This window comes from Pelophylax lessonae (assembly GCF_965119305.1).
Source record: "Pelophylax lessonae genome assembly, chromosome: 7".
In the NCBI taxonomy this organism is placed as follows: Eukaryota; Metazoa; Chordata; class Amphibia; order Anura; family Ranidae; genus Pelophylax; species Pelophylax lessonae.
Window position 1 is genome coordinate 79,306,256 of NC_138774.1, and position 20,905 is coordinate 79,327,160.

Below are 20,905 nucleotides of genomic sequence, written 5' to 3' on the forward strand. Positions count from 1 at the left end.
CCAGGAAAAGTAAAAGAACGACTCTGGCGCTGGGGAGCAAAACCGCACATAGGGTCTCCCATGAATAAAAACAGCCGCTGCAGAGTGGGAACAGCTGTCTGCACTCCTCTGATCCAGGGCAGGGTTGCAGATATTGGGGGGAGCTGAATAATTCTCTGCCCTGATGCCAGCGATTCCGCTGGTAGGGAATGTAGGCTGGTAGGGCTATGAATTTGGGGAGAAAAAGGTACTTGCTTTTCTCCTGGTGTAGTTACCAGCCGCTGAGACGGTATCTTGCAGGGACTGTCTCCCGGATTCTTCATCTCTGGTTCTGATGCTGGGCAGAGACCATCAGCGCTCTCTCCTGTAGCCAGCGCTTCTGCTGGGGGGATGAACATTGGGGTAGTGTCCAATTGCTGGGGAGGGAGAATTGCTTCCTCTACTCCCGGTGGGGATATCTGCTGTTGGGAAAACAGCTCACGCAGATCCTCTCTCAGACTCTCCGGATCCAACTCTTTTTCTGATGCTGGGCAGATGCCAGGGGCACTCTGCCCTGTAGCCAGCACACTTGCTGGGGCGATAAACACTGGGGTAGTGTCCAAGTGCTGGGGAAACGGCTCACTGAGGTCACCCCTCGGACTCCCTGGATCTACCTCTGAGGGTGGGCAGAGGCCAGCGGCACTCTGTCCCGTAGCCAGCGCTTCTGCTGGGGGGATAAACACTGGGGTAGTGTCCAAGTGCTGGGGAAACGGCTCACTGAGGTCACCCCTCGGACTCCCTGGATCTACCTCTGAGGGTGGGCAGAGGCCAGCGGCACTCTGCCCCGTAGCCAGCGCTTCTGCTGGGGGGATAACCACTGGGGTAGTGTCCAAGTGCTGGGGAAACGGCTCACTGAGGTCACCCCTCGGACTCCCTGGATCTACCTCTGAGGGTGGGCAGAGGCCAGCGGCACTCTGCCCCGTAGCCAGCGCTTCTGCTGGGGGGATAACCACCGGGGTAGTGTCCAAGTGCTGGGGAAACGGCTCACTGAGGTCACCCCTCGGACTCCCTGGATCTACCTCTGAGGGTGGGCAGAGGCCAGCAGCACTCTGCCCCGTAGCCAGCGCTTCTGCTGGGGGGATAAACACTGGGGTAGTGTCCAATTGTTGGGGAGGGAGAATTGCTTCCTCTACTCCCGGTGGGGGTATCTGCTGTTGGGAAAACAGCTCACGCAGATCCTCTCTCAGACTCTCCGGATCCAACTCTTTTTCTGATGCTGGGCAGATGCCAGGGGCACTCTGCCCTGTAGCCAATGCTTCTGCTGGGGCACCAGATGAGATACTCTGGACTTGCTGCTGATCACCATTTCCCAGCCTTCCAGCACCTGTCTCAACTCCCCCTTCTGAGACCTTCATGCTATTAGCTTGTCTCGCTGCCTGGTGGACCTCCGGTGCGTTCCGGCATTCTAGCGCTCGCAGTGCCCTCTGTATCATCGCTGCTTCTTCCATTGCAGTTAGTACGGGAAAACGCAGGGTCACCCCTGGCCCCATTTGCTTCTCATCTTCGTGACTGTCTGCTATTTCTCTCGGACAGTCCCAGGCAACGGGAGCCATGCCAGGCTGCTGATCACCATCAAACAGCCGCTTGTAGGCAATCTCGAGCTCCCATTCCTGCTCAACCAGGAACTCCAATTCCTCCAGGTCACACGCCTCGTCGGGGAGGTCCAGCACCTCATCTCGGAAATCCAGAATGTGTTCCAGCCGCCACTCCTCATCGCTCCCAAAGTCTGGGTCTCCGTACATTTTTTGATGGAGCAGCCCCACGTCGCCATAGCCAACGCCTTCTGTTGGGCTGCCATCTGCTGTACCTGGCCACAGTTGAGCCGCGAACCACCGGAGGGCTCTGTAGCTGGCGTCCAGCCTCATTTCCTCCTGGACCAATCTTCCGAGCTCTGTCTTCCATTCATCTCGCGGTCGTTCCCTCAGGAACACCTCTCGCGCACGGTACTGCTTCCGGTACATCTCTGTGGAGGAGGGAAGGATCTTCCCCTGATGGTGCCGCTCGTGGCTTAGCGCCTCCTGCCAGAGTTGCCGGCGGATCACATCCTCCCAGCCGAGCCTGGTGTGCTCTGTCGCTGGTCCCCGATGGTGCTTCCGCATGCCTTGCAGCCTCCTCCCGAACTCCGCTCTCATGCTGGCTGGTCCCCGTATCACTCCTCGGCAGCTGCCCAGATCTTGAATCCTGGTGGTGGTTTGGATGTCCTGGACTGCAGGAGACATCCCACCGCTGCCAACCAATGTAACGGATCTTTGTACCCCAGGTGGGCACATCCGCCGGATCTGTGTCTCCTGTCCTCCAAACGCACCCACAGCCTGCAGAGAAGCCATATCCAGCCCTTAACCCCTCAATCATGAGACAATCCACACAGGTGTTGAGGGTTAACCATCCAGAGCTTAAACTGTTTATTACATTCCAAGACACAGTTTTACATACAGTTAGGGAAACTCCCCTTAGCCTTTCCACAGAAGGGGGGGAAGGGAACCAACCAATGAGAACTGAACATTTGTACATTTGAAACAAGCAGTCTTAATACACACCCCCTGCGGAGAGATGTCTCCAACTCAGACCATTGTCTGCCATGAATCCACACACTTAGACACAGAAACAGGAGGGGGGGGGGGGATGGGTTGTAACATTACATTACATTAACTCAATGCCATGAGTCAGTTGTTCAGAGGATGAATAAAGGGAAAATAAAATGCAATGTCCCAAACTCATAATAAAATGACACAAAGGGGTTTACAATCCAGGGACAGGGTGATCCGTCACCCATAGTGACGGCTAGTACCGTCACAACTTTGTTTGGGGGGGCAAGAGACCTCGGATAGCTGTTGCTTTGTTGCAGAGGACCAAAAGAGAGGGGGGCCTTGGCCTGCCTAACATTTTGCAATACTATAGAGCTGTGGCTCTCCAACGCCTGTTGGATTGGCGGTTTCAGACCTCCACTAAACTGTGGGTCTCCTTAGAGAAAACGGTGGCCGGCAGAAACTTGGCATACGCCCCGTGGGTGCCAGCGGAGGACAGGGGACTGTCGCATTGGGCATCCCCCCTGACGACCCACTCACTTCGGGTGTGGGATAGGTTGAATGGGGCCTTGGCTCTGGCCCCTCCCACTTCTCCGCTGGCTCCAGTGGGGGGATTTCCTTGGTTCTCCCCGGGTGAGCGGCTATCGTTTCTGGGCTCCTGGGCCAGCGACGGTGAGGTCAGCTTGGCTCGTTTCTGGTCGGATGGGCAGTTGGTCCCCCTGGGGACACTACGTGATCGCTATGGGAGCTTTCCATTTGATTTCTGGAGGCACCAACAGCTGTCCCATTTCGTGGCCTCGCTTTGTCAGCGGGCGCAGATCAGGACCGAGCTTACTGGCTTTGAGCGTCTATGGGCGGCCCGTGACCCCCAGCCGCATCTAATTTCCTTTCTGTATAAGTTGTTGGAGTCGGCCAGGCCCCCCTCAAAGCCTTACTTTATCCGGGCATGGGAGAAGGACTTGGATCTGGAGTTCTCCCCCGAACAACTCCATAGAATGTACCGCATGACCCATTCTAGCTCGGTAGACTCAAAAACGCAAGAGAATAACTACAAACTGCTTACTAGGTGGTATAGGGTCCCAGCCACTCTGGTCAGGTTCTGCCCCGGGGTCTCGGATGGCTGCTGGAGGGGCTGTGGGCAGAGGGGGACGCTCCTCCACGTCTGGTGGTCGTGCCCCTTGCTCCGCCCGTTCTGGGATATGGTTCGGCAACACATTCGGGCTGGCACCGGTGTGGACCTGCCGGACTCCCCGGGTCTTTTTCTCCTGCATGCCCCTCTGGTGCCCATTCCGAAATACAAACGAACATTTGCTCAATGCGGCTAAGCGACTTATCCCGATCCATTGGAAGACCTCCAGGGTCCCTAGTGAAGCAGACTGGCTTCGTAAGGTGAAGGAGATTATGGAGGCTGAGGAGTGGCTGGCGACTTGTAGGGGAGCTAAGGAACAATTTGATGCTGCCTGGTCCCAGTGGCGTTTTTATGCCCCGAATTCTTTTCCTGTGTCCTCCAGTCTGGACGTGGCCCTCTTGGCGCTGGCCGATCCTGAGTTCCGCCGACGAGTCCAACAGGCCTCGGAGGTTCCTACTACCTAGCTACATTTCTCACCCTGTCGGTGGTGTGAGCTGTGGGCGCCAGGCGCGGACCTCCCTATTCCCTTTCTCCCCTCCCTCTTCCCCCCCCCCTTCCCCCCCTTTTTTTTTTTCTTTCCCTTTCTTTTCTCTCCTTCCTTTTTTCTTCTCTCTCTCTCTTTTTTCTTTGTTTCTGGCTGGCGAAGCTTCCTCCCCCCCCTTCTCTGATGCTCTGGATGGGGATCCTCGATGCTGGAGTGGTGGGCCATGGTGTGTAGATTGGTTTGGTGGTCCGGGCTCTCTCTTCCCCTGCCCCCTCCGGGGTTTGGGGTTGGGCCAACTGGGGCCGAATGCCCAGGCCTGGGAGAGCCCCGGCCCCGTCAGTTTTTTGGTTACTTAGCGGCCGGACCCCGGCCGAGGGTCTTCGATCCCACTCAGCAGCTCCTCTGATGTGAGCTGGGGTTTGAGGCGAGTTGCCTCGATGTTATGTTGTGTCCTTTTTTTTTTTTTTTTCTATATGCTTGTGCCAGTGCTCTGCCCATCCATCCTGTATACTTTTGTTCTTGTGTTTTTGTCGATTGTTATTGCACTTTTATTTTCAATAAAAATTGATTATACAAAAAAAAAATAGATAAGAGTCTGGGTATATTTGGGGATTTCGGCAACTGGCTCATTGAGGCGGGCCACTCTGGGATTCTTCACTATGTTTACATGTGTCACAGAATAGATCAGCATATGAACTCTCACCCAGAACCAACAGACCGTAGCACATGATCACCAGGTATGAAACATTATTCCTGACTAACTACATCCCCTAAAACACAAGGAGGCAGTGCCCGGATACATTTTAAAAAGATGATCTGAAACCAGATAACATCGGGACATGACCTTGTAGCCCACTGCAACCAGATCCATATTCATAATGCTCTTATAATTCCATGTGGACCAGGACCATCAGTCAGATAATTTGATTCCCTCCCCCCAAATCTCGTTCCCATGCCAACATAAAGGGTACATTTCCAGTTGGGTAAACTAACAATTTGTAGAGCATTGAGATACCCTCTCTCTGAGTCCCACCACGAAAACATCTAGACTCTAGATAGGCCGTACGTGTCATCATCTGACAAATATTCTAACATATCCTTACATTATCACAAACATAAAGCATTTTGATTTGAGTTTTACTCTCAGTATAAACTATTTGGTGTTAAAGCTTGTTGATCTTGCAAGGGCTTGTTAAGACCCACATATATTTAAGTTTAGCAAAGTGACAAGGGAAGGTTCCTTCTAGCATAGGCAAAACTTTGCACCTTGATTGGGTAATGTCACCAGGGACATGTGACTTAGAGGTTATAAAAGGAGGCCACTGAGCTGGTGTTGTCAGGTAGAGGAGATGCATGTGTGCGGATTGAGCAAATCAACTGGTTGACTGCATGCTAGCAAGCTTGGAGAAACCCTTTTTTAGGGATGATCTGTGTCACTGCAGTGTACGAGGCCAGTTAAGCTCCTAAATGTGCCAAATTTCCCTCCCTCTGATGTGTAGAACACAGACTTGCATCTGTCACTTATGTGGGATCCTGCAGTAATTGCAGAGACTACATCCTGCTACTGTGATTTCATATTTTAAAAAGCCAACATGCCTCTGTTTTACTGCATACGTGGATTCCTCCTCTGATACCTGGCGAAAACAGTTGTATAAAATATATTCTGGTTATGCTTTGTGTCTACCGTGGGCTTCCTGAGAAAAGGAAACCTTCTGACCATTACAGCCTCCCAAACTCCTCAAGATTATACCTCAGTCCCCAAGGGATAAAACTTCCAAAGCTTTTCACTTTACCTCGATGGCTCAGGTCCTCCAGTTCTCTCAGGAGATGTTGATGACGCAATATGGAGATTAGTCTTTCATCTGTAAAACCCAATAATGTAGATATTAGCAGGGTTTTTTTTTCTCAGAGAATAGGTACAGGAATTCCCCTTATCTGAGTCAACTCTTGTCTCTGCCCCCCACCCAGCTTCAAGAACTGTCCCTTGTTTCAACCCCCCTACCCACCTCCCAGTACCATCCCTTTTAGAGTATCATTTTGTGGTGCTAATTCATTTGTATGGAATTTGTAATGATACTAAGCAATGGACCCTTTCCAACAAAATACAACCCCAGCAACAATATATCTACCCCTTCAACAATAGCCCCCGCAACAATAGATCTTCCAGCAGCCAGCATCAATAAACCCTCCAGCAGCCAGCAACAAGAGATCTGTCCCTCAACAGTAGATCCCCCCAGCAGCATAAGACCCCCTCCAGCATAAATAGATCCCCTACCAGCAACAAAAGACCTCCTTGGCAACAATAGAACCCCACACAAAAATAAATCTCCACCAGCGACATTAGATCCCCTGCAGGCCGCATTAATAGACCCTCCAACACCCTTTGTCATTACATATATTCAGTTCTGGAGGTGCTGGAACTGCGTTCCCCCACTTTCCCTCAGTTCTTCACAAAGAACTGAGCTTTGTGTCTTAAAAAAGCAATGTCTCAGATAATCTTTACAGTCTTGTAGCAAAATGTCAGCATCAAGTTTTTTTTCTTCCAACTGTGCTTTTCCAGAAATGGTTTGAATCAGACCGGGTACTATAGACATCGGCTGATGTGAGACCAGAACAAGATGGATTTTGATTTGTTGCTTGGGGTACTGCATGAGAACTATAGAATAAGGCCAAACGGTGTACTATTGTTCAACACTGATTACTGGCTCCTTGGTTCTTTGATAAATAAGCCCCTTTCTGTGACCAACATTAACATTGTGCTCCATGAGTATTTCCTCACAACAGCATCTGTTCCTTAAAGACTTCTAATATCATCGCTTTGTAATGAAACACAGGTAAACTTGATCCTGCATTAAGTCAAGGAACAATTGAAAACTGCAGTAACCCATAGCAAACGAAAAGCAATAACTTGTCTTTGTTTTTGCAGCTTCAATCTAGTTGTATGTTATGAGTTACTTCTATCCATTGCTTTTCCTTATAGGTCAGTATGGGCAAAAGTGATATTTTAGTTATAGCTGGAGTCTGGTGTGGCGAGTCAGCCCATGCCTTCTTGTATAGTTTGGATACTCCAGCAGTGATCTGACATAATTCCTGTCTATCTCACAGTTTTTGAGATTGTCACCTAACTATGGGTCTTTAGCATGCTTTGTTGCATTAGGTCTAGGAGTAATGGCTGGAATACACGGGCCGAATATCGCCCGATCATTCGACCACCGACTTATGAAAAAGTGTTAGTTGGTCGAAAACGTTGCCAACATACACAGGCTGAATATCGCCCAACCGTTTGACCGCCGACCATCGAAACAGTGCGTGCGTGATGATGTTCTACAGATTTTAAATGAACGACCTTAACACCAACGTATAGAATATCGTTCGTTAGCAAACGAGACGACAGAATTTTTCGGTTTTTTCAAACGGGATTTTTCGTTCACAATATTGATATCGGTCACTGATGGCTGGGCATTAACGAGTAGAATATCGGCCGATCCTTCGCTGAACGAAAATTTTCGGCCGATTTTCTTATCGTGTATTCCGGCCATTTGACTGCAAAGATAAGATGAGACAATAAGAACAGCGTCCAAAAGAATAACAACTCTTGATATTCAAAGAGAAATCAATTATCATATTTTTTTAGGCAAAATAATGAAGTCTGCTGATCAATGTTTTCACCCAAGATTCACACAACTTTCGCCCAAGAGTCAACATTTTTCAGGTGAAAATTGTGTGCATCCTGGGTAGAGTTGTGTGAATCTTGGGTGAAATTATTGATAAACATTTAATATACATATTGTAAGCCCCCGTTCACACTAAGGCGACCTGTGAGGCGACCTGGTCGCCTCACAGGTCGCCTCTCATAGGGAAGCTGCGGACCCGTTCTAATAGGAGCGACACAAGTCGCTCCGACTTAGAAAAAGGGTCCGGAGCTTCTTTGGGGCGACCAGGAGGCGACCGCCATAGACTTCAATGTTATGAGGTCCGTGGCGGCCGCTCCGAGGTTGCGGCGCACTGCTCGCACCGCGATCTCGGAGGTCGCCCCGGGAAGTAGCGTCGCGTGTATGTGAACCGGCGCTAAATGAAGCATTGTGTGACTGGATGTGGACAGGCAAGGAGAAACAAAAGGAGACATGACCTTCCCTGAGTAGTCGGATGCAGACACTGCTGACCCTCTCGGACCCCTGTTTAGACAACGACTCGGCTAGGACCTCCATGATACATCTTGTGATCTATAAATACAGGGATTTGTTATTCCATATCCAAAAGATAGCGATATACCACTACTGCATACATTGTTTGCCATAACAGTTGGCTATTTTTAGCCATGTGAGTTTTCTCTTCTCCTCTCATTGACTCTTGTCCCTAAAAATAATGATCATTATGACAACTTATAAAATAAAAATATATTTTAGTGAAATGAGCCTATGTGTTAATACCAACTAACCGAAAGACCAGCAACACTCACTTACTAAACTTCAAAGGCATAAAAAGATACAATGGAGGTACTTTACCTATATGTTTTGGACAATAACTTTTCCTTAAAGTGTTACTAAACCCAGGACCCTGCATTCACTATATCTGGTCTCCCACAGTACACAGAAAATGGAAATGCAATTATTTTAGTAAATATAAACTGCTAAATACCTTTTCTCATTAGCAGTATATAGCAGTCTTATTACTTCTGTCAGTGTCTGGTTAAAGCTTTTAGAAGGAGTTCTCATTTTCCTCTGACTTTCCTGAGTCTGCATGACTCCTGACCCTCTGTCTGGACAGTGCTGATTGGCCCTGTGCTGATCACATGCACCCTCCCAAGAAAAAACAAAAACAAAAAACTCTCTAGCAATACACATCAAACGATCATGTGTAGTGACTCCAAAGCCTCTGTCTTATCAGGAGATGGATTAGGAACTGTAGGTGAAGGGGAGGATCAGAGGTGACAAGATCAAACAGGTGCAGTAAGTATAACAAACATGCTTTACTGCATATACTGACTGATTTTACTGCTGTGGGTTTTGTGACTATTTAATGATAGCAAAGATTAGTGCCCAATTAAAAGTTCAGTTTAAATTATCTAAATACATTTCAGGTGCATCAAAACAAATAATCAAAGTCTTAGGGCTCATTCACATGGGTGCAGAGGCCCATACTCTATGCAGTTTATGTGTCTTGAACAGAGTGGGGCTGTGTGCAGGCACAGCCTATGTTAGTAAATGGAGACGCAGTGGCTGTACAGAATCCCAGGCAGGTATGGACTCACTTGCAGGAATGGATGCATGGCCCCCGAACGCAGACAGTGTGTATTCGGGGCCACGCACCTGTCTCTGCATGCATGTAAAATTCAAATGAGTCCGTACAGCCACTGCATCATCATTGAGCAACGTAGGCTGCCTGCACACAGCTTCACCCTGCTCCGGAAACATAAACAAATGGCTCTTGGATTCTGTATAAGCCTCTGTCTGTGCCTGTGTGAATTACCTCTTACAGTTTCTACACTTTAGAAAACGGTTGCAACTTGAATCCAGTCCCCTTTGAGAAGGATCCTTGCTTTTTGTGTGTAAGCAGTTGTCACTTAGCAGAGGTCCATCATGTCCCCTGCTGAATCAGCGCTAGAGATCTACGATCAGCTAAGCTCATGCTCGCTGCTGATTGGAGAGCACTAGTTCTGACCCGGCAGGGTGGTGTTTTGGACTGCTGCAGAAAGATTGCTTCCACAAAGAGAGCGTGGGTCCTTCTCCACAGCATGCTGGCAAGGGCAGGCTTTCTACTTGGGCTGTGGCTGCTTTTCAAAATAATAAACTGTGAATCTGATACATACATTTACGGTGATTTAAGAAAAAAGTTTAGAGTTGTAAGCTTTTGTTTTAATTCACTGAAATGTATTCAGTGGGTTTACAGTTAACTTTGACTTTAAGAATCAAGTCTAGTCCAAAAACCATAAAGCTGTCTCTAGATCTGCATTTTAAGCTTATCCTGATGATCAGATAAATAGCTTTGATTCCACATTAGCACAAAAACTGCCCATTTTATTGGAAATGCAATATTCCACCAGCATTGTACTAGTATTGGCAGCAGTTACCCACTTTCATAAATTTTCACATGGATTTATTTAAATAGATTTTCTTTAGTTATAGTTCAAAAACATTTCCAAAGTACTTCATGGAGAAGACAGAACCACTTACATTAATACCCCCATCAAGAACCTTCCTATCAACTGTCCCTACCAAAAACATACATTCTCATGGCAATGTTGAAACTGATAAACAGTATTGGTTTGGGTTGTGAAAAGGATATGTTGTGCTTTTTTCAGCTTCTGAAAATATCTGTAGTGAAATTTTCAGGATATTACATTTTAGCATTAAAAATGTGGATATAAGTGAATTTTCCTTACTCATGCATATCTGACCGACCCCTTAGCTTCATGTAATACCTTATTGTATGTTTATGATACATAAAAATTTAAATAAGTAATATTCCACCTTAACATAATCCTAAATTAATAATAATGCTTTTAACACTGTCAAGTTAAATATTCCATGCACCCAAAAAAATCAACACAGTAATACATCAAGTACGGAAATTCTGGTGCACCATATTGACGACAATAAAAATAAAAATAAAAAAACACCAAAAGCAGTTGATTAAGGAAATCTTTGGAACACTTGGAAGAAACACACAGATACAGTAAGATACATAAGTAATGTCCCCTTGGGTATTGAACTTAAAATCCCAGTTCTGTCTATACAGCCGCCATGCTGCACTTGTACAACACACAGTTGGGCACCTTTCATAATATGTTATCAAGATACAGAAGAAGTCCATTAATATTCAGATCTCTCACCTTCTCTTCTTCTTCGGAAAGCTGGCTGGACAAGGGCATGGAGGAAACTGAATACGAGAAAATCAATAATTATTTACAGGAAGGTAGAAGACTGGTACATAATCAGGACTCATATATATATATATATATATATATATATATATATATATATATATATATAGCTAACTATGCATTCAGTGTCTATCTGTCAATCTCATCATTGTCTGCCAAAAGAGCCGGTGGGTCTAAGGGTGCTGGTGGACTACTGTAAATCAACTTACAGCTATATAACCTCAATGATCCTGATAATCCTATTAACTAAAAAAGCTACGGAGTCAAGATATATTCTGCACTATTCTGGATTTGCTGTGTAGTGTCAGTATACAAAATTAGTGACCTATGCTCATCATTACAAATATTGGTTGGTCATGATGGTTTAGAGCAAGACTCATTTTGAAGGTCAGTCCACCCAAAGAATCAGAATTTATCTTATATTGGTCTGATTGCAGTAAACAGAAGGCTGGTTGGTTTCTATGGGTACTTTGCTTTCCCTTCCTTGCTTCTCCTTTATGAATAAGTTCGGTCGTAGCTTGCTATCTCTTAAAGCTGTTACCTTCTATCAAGCAGATCTTGCCAAAAGACACCAATGGTGAGTATCCAACATTCAATTTGGCCACCTGCAGGAGTGCCATATTTGCATTTTTAAAGAAATGATCTCCTAAGGAAAAGGCATGCTGGCACACATAGTTGCACATCAGAAGGCAGGTATCTGGTTCTTGGTTTAATGGCTTTATTTGTGTTCAACATATTATCCTCAAAGATATCTGAACATAAGGGGTCCATCATGCATGTAATAACATACATAGAGAGATAAGCACATCCCTAATCACCAATGATAATTGGGATCTACTTGAAATGACCATGCATGCATGCATTATCGCTGATATAGCAAATATTCTTACCTTTAATTAATATTGTTGATGGAATAATTTCATCTAATATAGCATAGCAGTCTACCTTTTCTGCGGCTAAGGTTCTTACCTTGAATGCAGATAGCTGCCAGCAAGAAACATTTCACAGGACCCATCCTGGATGTGCAGAGAATCCCTCAGCCTAGAAGCTGCAGGCAGTGATGACAAGAAGGATGCAGAGAGAGCCTGAGCCCCAGGCTGGACCAGAGTTTGCACACTCTGTTTATTGCTGCAGATTATATAGCTGGCACAGTGTACAGGCAGTGTGATCATGTGACCCCCCCCCCTCCCCATCTGCTGCAGGTGACTGTGTCCCACCGATCAGCAGTCTGCTGTTCACCTGTATGGACAGCCCCCACTCTCTTGCAGATGGGTCTGCGTAGCACAGCTCAGCAGTCTCATCCTAATCCCCAATTTTCTCTTCTCTTTTAACATCTCTGCATGCACTGCACACTAATGATCAGCAATCTTTTCTCCTGTGATTGGGTCACAATCTCTCCTCACCACCATTTTACTCCCTGTAATGAGACTATAGTAGTGTGAGTGCTTCAAACCTGTAGTAAACAGTTCCATACAGCAGTGGTTCCCAACTCCGGTCCTCGGGACCCACCAACAGGCCAGGTTTGCAAGATAACTAAATTACATCACAGGTGATCTCATTTGCTGCTCAGTGATTGCAGTATTCTAGTCTGCATCCCCCAAGGTAATACTTAAAATCTGGCCTGTTAGTGGGTCCCGAGGACCGGAATTGAGAACCACTGCCATACAGCGAGGTTAAAAAAAAGACCAAGAACATCCAACTGTAAGCAAAACATGGAATGATGTAAATGTTCCATTATATTTTTATTCTTCACCTGGACTACGCAGTAAATAGATCAAAAATGGTAATCCTAAGAAACAAGTGATTTAGACCATTCATCTATCCATCTAGCATTTAGTAAAATGATTATTTTATAACAATTAGGAACAAAATAAGTACCACTCTCCACAGGTATAAAATATAAAGGGCAGGGCCTAATTATGAAGGATTCACAGTACGATTGGCATAGCAGATGTTTACTGGACATTGGTTTTCCAACTCAAGGCTATCATTTTTAGAGGATTCAATATACTGTATGTCCAATGTAGCAACTGATGTGTGAATCCTGATTGATTATAAATGTGAATCTTGAAATAAGATTCCCTCTATTATGTTGTATGCTGATGGCCAAAAAATATTTGAAAATGATAGGCGCACCAATGTCAATTCAACTAAGGGCCCATACACACGATCAGAAAATGGGATGAAAAATACCGCTTTCGAAGGGATCGAACGATAATCTGATCATTAGTACACAGCTTTCAAGAGCCAATCATGACAGTTCATCCAATATGACAAAATGTTTCTTGCACGATACCAGATTGTACAATTTTAGTTTAATCAGTACAGTTGTCGTTTGAAAATACAATACAATACAAATGCACTACAACACATTACATCACTTCCAAATTTTTAGTCTGTTGTATGAGAATGTTTGTTACTTTAGTAAACTCTTCATTTTCGATATGGGACTAGAAACCAAAAAAAAAAAAAAAAAAAACAGACGACCATTTGTCCGATAATCTCATCATGTGTGCCAGGCTTAAGAATGCAGGAATGGCGCTCCTGAATGAGCCTGTTGCGGATATACCCAAGCACACCCAGAGCCTATTTTTGTTTTCATATTTTTGGCAGTGAAAATGACAGTCGCCAGGGCGTGGAAGAGCCCAGTGAGCCAACTGGCTGCCACCAAGAAAATCTTTATGATCCATGAGAAATTAGCCAGCATCCTTTTAGATAAACAATCAAAATTTGAGACGATCTGGGGACGGTGGTATCGATATTTGCAATGTACAGATTGATGTTGAGATGGTGGCGGGACTTTTCAGCAGGGACACGCTTATTCTACTTCAACTGTTATTTCTCTTCTTCTTCTCTCCTTCTTTCCCCCCCTCTTTCTATCATTATTTATTATTCCTCCTGAGTTTTGATTTGGCGCTAGTCTATAAGGCACAGCTATATGACTCAAACTCGGGGCTGTACTTTCCCAGTTATTATAGGGGGGTTTTAACATACACTATATTGTCAAAAGTATTGGGACACCTGCCTTTACACAAACATGAACTTTAATGGCATCCCAGTCTTAGTCCGTAGGGTTTTATATTGAGTTGGCCCATCCTTTGCAGCTATACCAGCTTCAACTCTTCTGCAAAGGCTGTCCGCAAGGTTTAGGAGTGTGTCTATGGGAACGTTTGACCAGTCTTCCAGAAGCACATTTGTGAGGTCAGGCACTGATGTTGGACGAGAAGGCCTTGCTCACAGTCTAATTCATCCCAAAGATGTTCTATCAGGTTGAAGTCAGGACTCTGTGCAGGCAATTCAAGATCCTCCACCCTAAATTTGCTCATCCATGTCTTTATGGACCTTGCTTTAGTGCACTGGTCCAAATCATTTGGTGGAGGGGGGATTATGGTGTGGGGTTGTTTCTCAGGGGTTGGGCTTGATCCCTTAGTTCCAGTGAAGGAAACTCTTAAGGCATCAGCATACCAAGACATTTTGGACAGTTTCATGCTCCCAACTTTGTGGGAACAGTTTGGGGATGGCTCCTTCTTGTTCCAACATGACTGCAAGGTCCATAAAGACATGGATGAGCGAGTTTGGGGTGGAGGAACCTGACTGGCCTGCACATGTTGGAGCAAGAAGGGGCCATCCCCAAACTGTTCCCACAAAGTTGGAAGCATGAAATTGTCCAAAATGTCTTGATATGCTGACGCCTTAAGAGTTCCCTTCACTGGAAGTAGGGGGCCAAGCTCAACCACTGAAAAACAACCCCACGCTATAATCCCCCGCCATTAAAGTTCATGTACGTGTAAAGGCAGGTGTCCCATTACTTTTGGTAAAATAGTGTAGCCTAGGTATGTATATCAGTATTATTTATTTAATAAACTCATATTCTGTGTGCACTGAATTGCATAATATCAGTTAAAAACAAGCAAGAGAGTGGAGATTCCAAAGAGGAGAGATGATAGGCAGGAGATTAAAGACAAGGAGAAGAGGCCATGATTTTGTTAGGCGTTCACAACTGAAAATGGCAAGAAGGGCAGGGAAGGGGGCAGAGGGGTCATATTGGGGGAAAATTCTACATTTTGAAGAATTGACAAGAATGAGAGAGTAGAACACTTAGGGGGGAAGAAGTAAGGGGAGTGGTGTATACTGCCTAAGGGTGTAAAACTGATGGTATCTACAGGAACAGACAGGAAACAGCATGTGGCCCCCTCTTTTTATAATAATAAGCTGACATAACTACATACATAAAAATTTTTGTAAATGTATTTTTATTGAATTTTAAAAGTTTTATCAAAGTCACGGGTATACATTGTCATTCCAGTGTACAGACAATATAGATCACAGTAGACCAATAAAAAAATAAAACAAGAGAAGAACAATGGAGAATTAGGAAGAAAGGAGAAGTAAGCTCTTCGTAAATAATGAAATTTCAAGTATTGACCATAGGGTCTTCCCGCTAACTCCTGAAATATTGTTCATGCATTGCTTTCCTGACATAACATGTAACTGTGGAAGAAAAAAGGTGAATTAGCCCTCGTTCACATTGGAGCAACTTGTCAAATCGCGACAAGTTGCACCCTATTGTTGGCACTGTTCAAATTAAGTGCGATGCCAATTTTGTGGTGCTGCTGCATCAATTTGAAAAGTAGTTTATGCACTACTTTTGCCAATTTCGGGTGCATGAAGTCGCACTGATGTCTTCAAAGTACCACTGACATGCAGCTTTGAAATTGTGCGATTTAAGATGCAGTTGCACAATTTCAAAGCCACATTCAATGTGAATGAGGGCTCAGGGTAGGTTGAGTAGAGAGGTGGAGGGGGAAAGGAAACGGGGTAAGACAGAACAAGCTCAAAGAGTAATCCAGTATGTATGAACCAATTAGGCTGGCCATACATGATACAATTTTCTTCAAATTTACCTTCAACTATGTAGTACAAAGGCCTGCCTAATTGGATACAAGTGAAAGTGTTGTTTAGCTTTGACCTCATATTATGTGGTTTATGGTAAATCTAACAAAAAATTGTACAAGAAAATTGAACATGTATGGCCAGCCTTAGGCTGGCCATACACTATACAATTTTCTTCTTCAACTTTACTTTAGATTTACCAAAACCATGTAATATAGGGTCAAACCTAAACACTTTCAATTTGTATGCAATCAGGCAGGCCCTTGCACTACATAGTTTAAGGTAAATCTAAAGGAAATTGAATAAGAAAATTGTATAGTGTATGGCCAGCCTTAGTCTACTTTTAGCTTGCATCATGAAAAGTGGGCAGAAAGGAAAAGGCCACATGGTGATTGGTCCCAGATTGCCACAATCTTTAAAGAAATGTATTCAGTCTATCCCAAATCCTACCCATTAAATGCTCCATCCTTCTAACCTCCATAACAGTGTCCAGTAAATGTGTCCGGGATGGTACATTAGTCAATCTCCAATGGAAGTGAATGAGCCTCCTCACCACCATTAACATTTCTATGAACTTTTAGACAACATTAATGCTCATTAAAAATGAAGTACTGTTCCTAGTACTTAAGGTGGAACTACCCTGTATCTGAGCACCACAAATCAAAAGTTCAAGTTTAATATTCAGAGCAAACTAACCCATTCATCCATGTCTCCATGCTTTTTTTTTTTTTTTCTTGAGAAACCACTTTGAAAAACATCCCCCTAGCATTTCTTGCCACGGTCATCTTGAATAAGGACAGATGATTCATGCAACATTTACTCCTCAGAATCCATCTGCCCTTAGCACAAGCATGCTGGCAGGAGGGTGTGCATAGCTGAGAAAACCCCTCCTCTCCTCCTGAAGACTCCTGGGATGTATGACATTATTTGCCTAGGCATGAAAACCAGGAAGTAACTAAAGAAATGTAAAAAAAAAAACGATTTAAAACAAGTAAATATGATTTACTTTCCTATCTATTTACTAATGCTAGCAGCTTTAAGTGGTGGTAAAGCCACTATGTGATAGTAATACAATAGCCTCTGTTAGACAACAACGTGCCCCAGTGTCTGTGCTCTAAAAAAAATATGCTGAATTGTACCTCATATCAGAGCGCCATCACGTGACTCCTCGGGTCTCCGCTCTCCCACTCTGACAGCTACAGAGGGAGGGGCTGAGAACTCCCGCTGACATCAGCCGGGAGAAGACGGGAGAAGTAGAGGAGAGAGCCGAGGAGTCACATGCGCCGAGCGGCGCTCTGATATAAGGTAGAAATCAGCATATTTTTTATAGAGCACAGACACTGGGGCACATGGTGTAATCTAAAGCCCCGTACACACGTACCGATTGTCGGCCATAAATATTCGGCCGATTGTAGGCTTGTTAGTATGATGCTTCCGACAGCCGACAGCGCATTTTCGGCCGAACAGAATCTGTCGTGCAGACTTTAAAATTTTTGTTGTCCGTCACCAGAACGGCCGATTGTTCGCCAGTCAGTACAGATTTCGGCCGACAGACAGCAGATTAGCAAGACTGGGCATGCTCCGAAAAGAAAAAAGACAAGGAAAGTTAACCATCACATGACATCACTTCTGCAGTCGGCTGTTGTTGGCTGACAAAATTTGTGTGCAGTCTTTTGGAGTTTTCAACAGACACGACAGCCCTGGACAAAAGACGGCCGATCGTTCGGCCGACGATCAGTACGTGTGTACGGGGCTTAACAGAGGCTATTGTATTACCATCACATCATTTTGTAGCAGCGTGGAAGGGGAGCAGAGCGGCACTGATAAGAGCTGACAGGCAGGGAGAGGAGGAGGACAGGGGAGAGCTGCGGATGACAGAGGCAAGTACACTGACCACGGTGTCGGGGCTCAGCAGCCATGATATACCGTGGTCAGTTTACAGGGGGGGGGGGGGGGGGGGGAGAACCAGGCAGGATCAGCCAGGTATTTCAGGTGATACAGGGAGCTAAATTACTGTATAACATGCTTTAAGGAAACAAGATCCATTTTCATTTTTTGTAGGGCCAGTTCACACCATAAAAACGCAGTCCGGATGCTTTTCTGTATGCTCATTTTTGATGTGTTCCAGTGTGTTTTTGATGCAGTCCAGTGATTTTTTTCCCCGCTCTTTTTTCTTAACCTTAAGTGCAGTTCACATCATAGAAACGAAGTACGGATGCTTTTCTGCATGAGCGTTTTTGACACGTTTTGGATGCGTTCCAGTGCGTTTTTTATGTGGTCCACTGCATTTTCCCCCCTCTTTTTTCTTAACCTTAAATAAGGACGTGTGTTCATGTGACTGTGTTTGGTGCATTTAGGTGTGTTCTGTTTTTTGATGCGTTTTACCGCATTCCAGTACAGTCCAGTGCAGAAAAAATGCAGCATGTTCTACTTATTTTTCTGGAACTGGAATGCACTGGAACTGACTGACTGCACAGGTGTGAACTATGCCATTGAAAACCATTTGGCCTACTATCCATGCGTTTATGATGCAGAAAAATAAACACACTGGACTGCATGTGGTGTGAGCTGGCCTTTGGGTGTAACAAACACTTTAAGGATTCAAAATAGTCAATGTTGATTAAGAGAGTAAAGTTCCACTTTAACAATGATTGTGCTGTACTGTTCCTTATCAGGCCTGACCCTAGGCAATAAACTCTGTGTAAGATATCCTGGCATCATAGTAACTGTTGTGCTGTAAACATTGATTGTTTGTCTCATCTATATAGGACATGATCATTAGATGAGGAATGCCCAATTTGTTAATGAAATGCAATCAAGATTATATCAAACAGAAAATGTTTAAGTATAAGGAAATCGCAGGTAATTTTGGCGATCACACGTAGGTTGTGGGCGGCATTAGAACACTTTGTATGCCTTATTTACACAAAATGTACTGTGATGGGATAAAGCAGGATATAAATGTCAGGGTGTAGAGACAAGGATTCAGAGATGTGGTGTGGGTTGGGAATATCCCAAATAATAGGATCATGATGAATTGTAATGTCTGATGTTTGTGGCAGGTACACAGTTAATCACAGTTAGTGAATGTTCAGTCCTCTGGTGCCTATTGTTCCCAGCAGATCTCTGGCAGGTGTCCTCCTGTCTATTGTGTCTGTCTTTGTCTATAAATTACTGGCCGCAGGGCTGCTATCTGCCACCTGGATGAGGATGGAAAACTGCCCGGAGACACCCCAATCCAAACTGCATTAGAGTGACGCCTCTGCCATCACACAGGGGATAATAAAAGAGGTGGGTTAAAAGGGGACTCCAGATTATTCCCCATTTTCAACAACACACAAGTAACAAAACTTCCGTGCTGTAACATGTGCTGAACTTTACTCAATATAATCAAACATAAAGCAATCTTGCTGGGACGAGTAACTAAAAAGATTTGTGAAATGCTTGAACTATTTACCTTTTCTGAGAAAATACAGCTTAACCAGTTCTGGACCGGAAGGTTTTATCCCCTTAACCTCCCTGGCGGTCTGATTATGTCCAGATTTCTGTGCTAAAAGCGGTACATTGTTTTGCATAGAAATCTGTTTTACATTTTAAAACTCACCTTCCCCTGCAATCCCCCGCCATCGTCCCCCGCTGTGTGCTCCGGCACGTGTCTTCCGGTTCCCTTCCCTGTGAGCGTTGCAACGCGGGGGGGGGGGGGGGGGGGGGGGGTGAAACCGGCGGCAATTTAAAAAATGAAAATACATTAGATGACATGATACAAAGCTGTGATCCTAACAGATTACACTGTATCATGCCATTTCAGCATAGGATTGCACCTGGTGACTTTTCCAGTGCCCTGCCTGTGCTTTTCCAGTTCTTTGTGCCTGGAAAATTGAGAACGACCATGGCGTCCAAAAAGCGTTCTTTTTGCGCAAAAGCTTTTAGACGAACTGGAAAACAGCGTCAGCGAAACTGAGTTACTTGAAGAACTGAGCGATAGCGATTCGTGAGGAAAATTCGTCATCAGGTACGGAAAGTGACGACAGCGACGATTCTGATGTCTCTTTCCGGCATATCGCTCTGTTGGAAATTCTGAAGAATCATTTGATATACTTCCCAAATTCCACAAGCTATGTGCCAGAAAGAGACATCAGAATTGTCGTCACTTTCCGTACCCGATGACGAATTTTCCCAGTAATCGCTTTCGCTCAGTTCTTCAAGTAACTCCGTTTCGCTGTCACTGTTTTCCAGTTCGTCTAAAAGTGCTTTTGAGCAAAAAAAAACGCTTTTTGGACGCCATGGTCGTTCTCTATTTTCCAGGCACAAAGAACTGGAAAAGCACAGGCAGGGCACTGGAAAAGTCACCAGGTGAAATCCTGTGGTGAAATGGCATGATACAGTGTAATCTGTTAGGATCACAACTTTGTATCATGTCATTTAGTGTATTTACATTTTTGAATTTGTCGCCGGTAAACCCCCCCCCCCCTGCGTCTCAACTCTCGCAGGGAAGGGAACCAGAAGGCAAGTGGCAGCAATCAGCAGTGCACAGAGCGGGGAGAGACTGAGGATGCCGGGGAGGACGGCGTGGGGATCGCAGGGAAGGTGAGTAACATTGCGGGGTAATCCCCAGTGTGGCTCGGGGTTACCGCTTTTGGTACTGAAAATTAACCCCGAGCCACACTTGGGAATACCGCCAAGGAGGTTAATGACCAGGCCAGGCGATTCAGCACTGCGTTACTTTAACTGACAATTGCGTGGTCGTGCGATGCTGTACCCAAATAAAATTGATGTCCTTTTTTCCCCACAAATAGAGCTTTCTTTTGGTGGTATTTGATAACCTTTGTGTTTTTTTTTTTTTTTGCGCTTTAAACAAAAAAAAAAAAAAGAGCGACAATTCTGAAAAACAACACCCAATATTTTTTTACATTCTGCTACAAAACATTCCTAATAAAAAAAATTCCAATAAGTGTATATTGATTGGTTTGCGC

General features: G+C 45.0%; 1 protein-coding gene across 1 annotated transcript in view; it reads right to left on the reverse strand.

Moving 5' to 3' along the window:
- The window catches only part of CCER2 (coiled-coil glutamate rich protein 2), a 31,977-nt gene extending 19,740 nt beyond the window's left edge, over nt 1-12,237 (reverse strand). Inside the window, exons 1-4 of the mRNA XM_082262919.1 lie at nt 12,009-12,237; nt 10,989-11,035; nt 8,286-8,379; nt 5,950-6,018 (exon numbers count right to left, since the gene is read on the reverse strand). Of these exons, the coding sequence (XP_082119045.1) occupies nt 5,950-6,018; nt 8,286-8,379; nt 10,989-11,035; nt 12,009-12,054 (256 nt within the window). The 5' untranslated portion in view covers nt 12,055-12,237. The remainder of the gene's footprint in view (nt 1-5,949; nt 6,019-8,285; nt 8,380-10,988; nt 11,036-12,008) is intronic.
- Between the last annotated feature and the right edge of the window lie 8,668 nt (nt 12,238-20,905).